General features: G+C 31.5%; 1 protein-coding gene across 2 annotated transcripts in view; it reads right to left on the bottom strand.

The window, feature by feature from the left end:
- The window catches only part of LOC106463957 (zinc transporter ZIP10-like), a 16,811-nt gene that overhangs the window by 4,635 nt on the left and 9,137 nt on the right, over positions 1 to 3,039 (bottom strand). For both annotated transcript variants that reach the window (XM_022391598.1, XM_022391596.1), the window contains exons 6-7: positions 2,381 to 2,501; positions 1,136 to 1,486 (exon numbers count right to left, since the gene is read on the bottom strand). In XM_022391598.1, the coding sequence (XP_022247306.1) occupies positions 1,136 to 1,486; positions 2,381 to 2,501 (472 nt within the window). The remainder of the gene's footprint in view (positions 1 to 1,135; positions 1,487 to 2,380; positions 2,502 to 3,039) is intronic.

The raw sequence follows: 3,039 nt of genomic DNA, 5'->3' as shown, positions 1-3,039 counted from the left end.
AGGTGTCTAGTTACTTGTGACCACTCAGTGTATATAGTACAACTAATTTACAAATGCAAGTCTAAGCATCCAGGAAGATTTATTCTGTCATAGATAGAACTTGTCTGCTACCATATTGTAATAAAGTTGACAACCAGCAACTATTTACACTAGCCACCTGCTGTATTAAGAACACAGGTAGTGACCATTTTTGTAAGACAGATAATTTAATATAACATAGTGAAAAATAAGTACTGATTCTGAATTTAATACAACATGTTGACAGACCAAAATATATACTGATTATGAACTTAATACAACATGTTGACAGATCAAAATATATACTGCTTCTAAATCTAATTACAACATGATGCAGGTCAAAATACTGATTATGAATTTAATACAAGTTGTTCGCAGACCTAAATGAGTACTTACTGAGATTTTAATACAAGTTCACTGACAAAACAGAACTAAAATACTGAAGGGTAATATATCTCACTAGATTATATGCTATAGGCAAATATATTTAAAATAATGTTAAAAACAAGGTACCCAATGCATTCTAATCTTTATAAATAAGAAAAATATACTTAATTAGCTATACTGATACCAGGTTGAATTTTAGTTTCCCTCTAAGAAGGTAGCTTGCTCTGATCGGAAGTTAATGTTAATATCTATAACACTAAAAGAAATTACCATGGATAAAAATTTCCCCCCAAATTGAAAATGTTCAAACTAGAACAAATTCAGTCTATATTCTCAAAATACTCAAGTCAGAATATAATTGTTTTACATAAATGCTAAATTCTACAAATTATCCAATATCTCTTGAGTGCCTACAAAATATAATCTCTTCTTTATAAGGACCAGAAGAAATGAAGAATTTGTTTGTTTGAAGTTAAGAACAAAGTTACACAATGGGCTCTCTGTGCACTGCCCACCACAAGTATCGAAACCCGGTTTCTAGCATTGTAAGTTCAGAGACATATTGCTGTGCTACTGGGGGGCATAAATGAAGAAAGGACCAATATATATATATTCAAAAATGCTTAAAGGTTTTTTTTTTACTTATATTATGATGTTATTGCTATTTGACCTGATTAGGGTTCAATTATTACACATGAAAGAGAATCAAAACATTAAAATGAAAAATCACCAATTGCAAGCCCATCACAAAAGTTGTGCAGCCCATCTCCCATAATAACCATCCATGCTACAGAAGATACAGATGTTGGAACTTCATGACAATGTCCATGACCTCCATCATGATGACTGTCAGTAACAGTAATGGCATAAGAAGGATCTGTAGTATCAGGATGAATAACAATAGCATCCTTGTGATGTTTTTCTTCCTCTTCTATTGACTTTGAAAAAACAGGATGCAAACCTTCTGGATTCTCATCTACATCATTTCTAATGAAAGAATTAGTATCAAGAGAAAGTAATTCTTCATGGACTTCTCTGTTGAGTTCTTGATTATCATTATTTCCAGAAAAATCATGTAGTCCTAGAAACAGAAACTATTAGTATCAGTATATTTTCAACAACATAAACACTTTTATTGCATTATTGTTCAGCAGGGGTGGCATTATGCTCAAAAGAACTTCAAGTGAGGAGCTGTCTGGTCATCTGGTTTGTTAAGTAGGAACTGTCTGATCACCTGGTATATTAAGTAGCAGCTGCCTCATCACCTGGTGTACTATAGAGCAGCTGCCTAGTCACCTGGTGTACTATATAGCAGCTGCCTAGTCACCTGGTGTACTATAGAGCAGCTGTCTCATCACCTGGTGTACTATAGAGCAGCTGTCTCATCACCTGGTGTACTATAGAGCAGCTGTCTCATCACCTGGTGTACTATAGAGCAGCTGTCTGGTCACCTGGTGTAGTAAGGAGGAGTGTTCACATGATATATTCCAAACGTGGCGATGTTGAAAATTTAGAGTATTACAGCCAGTCAGCTAGCCCATTAAGGTTCTCTTTTGCAACAACAAAACTTATAGCAAAACACATTACTAGAAATTGCAACATGCATTTACATGATTTTTTTTTCTTTAAAGTTAATCCCATCAGGATTCTTGAATTTTAATTTTCAAAAATATTTTCATTAACATGTGTTTAACCTAGGATGGAACACTATTCTAAGCTAAAATCAAATTCAGTATTTTCTGAATACTATTTTACTATAATACTAAATACAGCTGACATTTATTTTATTTTAAAAATGAGGATAAACATAACTTTCTATAGATTTAATAACACAATTCTTATGGGTAAAAAAATATCTGTAAATTTGTCAGGCAGCACAACACGACAAATTTACTACAATGATATAAGACTATTTTATCAATAAATCTATTATACTTATGCACAGGAGTTCTAGATTTTCAAGAACTATACTTGCTTTTTATGGTCTCTTCTTGTGAAACAAAACCTAAAGAACCCTTTTGATAATATGACAGCTTCTCTCCAATAACTCTGATATCATCTGGTTTTATCCTGGAAATATCTGGTACTAAAGCAAACTTCAAAAAATATTAAACAACTTTTCAGTTAACTGTAACAAATGTTTCACAATGTTATACACAATAAACATATGTAAACACAGTCGTTTTAATTATAATTATTATTAATGTATTAATTAAACTGACAACTTCACTAAGCATAATTTATTTAAAAAGCTTATATCCCTAATGTATGGCAGAAGTAAAAGTCTGAGATTAAATTTATCAATCGATGACAAAATCATTTAAACAATTATCAACCACATTCACATGTTAGACATACAATCAAAATTTTGGTTGAAACTATCAATTATGTTCAAGTATTAACAATCTTCAAACAAGAATATGAACAATTTTGTCACTTATCTTTTTCAATTACATGAGTTAAAACATAAAATACATTACTATTTATGTCAATCAAGTATATCAATATTAACAAAAGAACATACAACTTATCATGAATTAGCTGTATTAAAAAAGAAAAACCAAATACCTAACCCTAACAACCATGTTCTAACGTTAGATAATATAGTGAGGTATACCCAGTGGTGGGATTCAG

This window comes from Limulus polyphemus, unplaced genomic scaffold, assembly GCF_000517525.1.
Source record: "Limulus polyphemus unplaced genomic scaffold, Limulus_polyphemus-2.1.2 Scaffold1529, whole genome shotgun sequence".
NCBI classification, from domain to species: Eukaryota; Metazoa; Arthropoda; class Merostomata; order Xiphosura; family Limulidae; genus Limulus; species Limulus polyphemus.
This window is presented reverse-complemented; position numbering and strand designations above follow the sequence as displayed.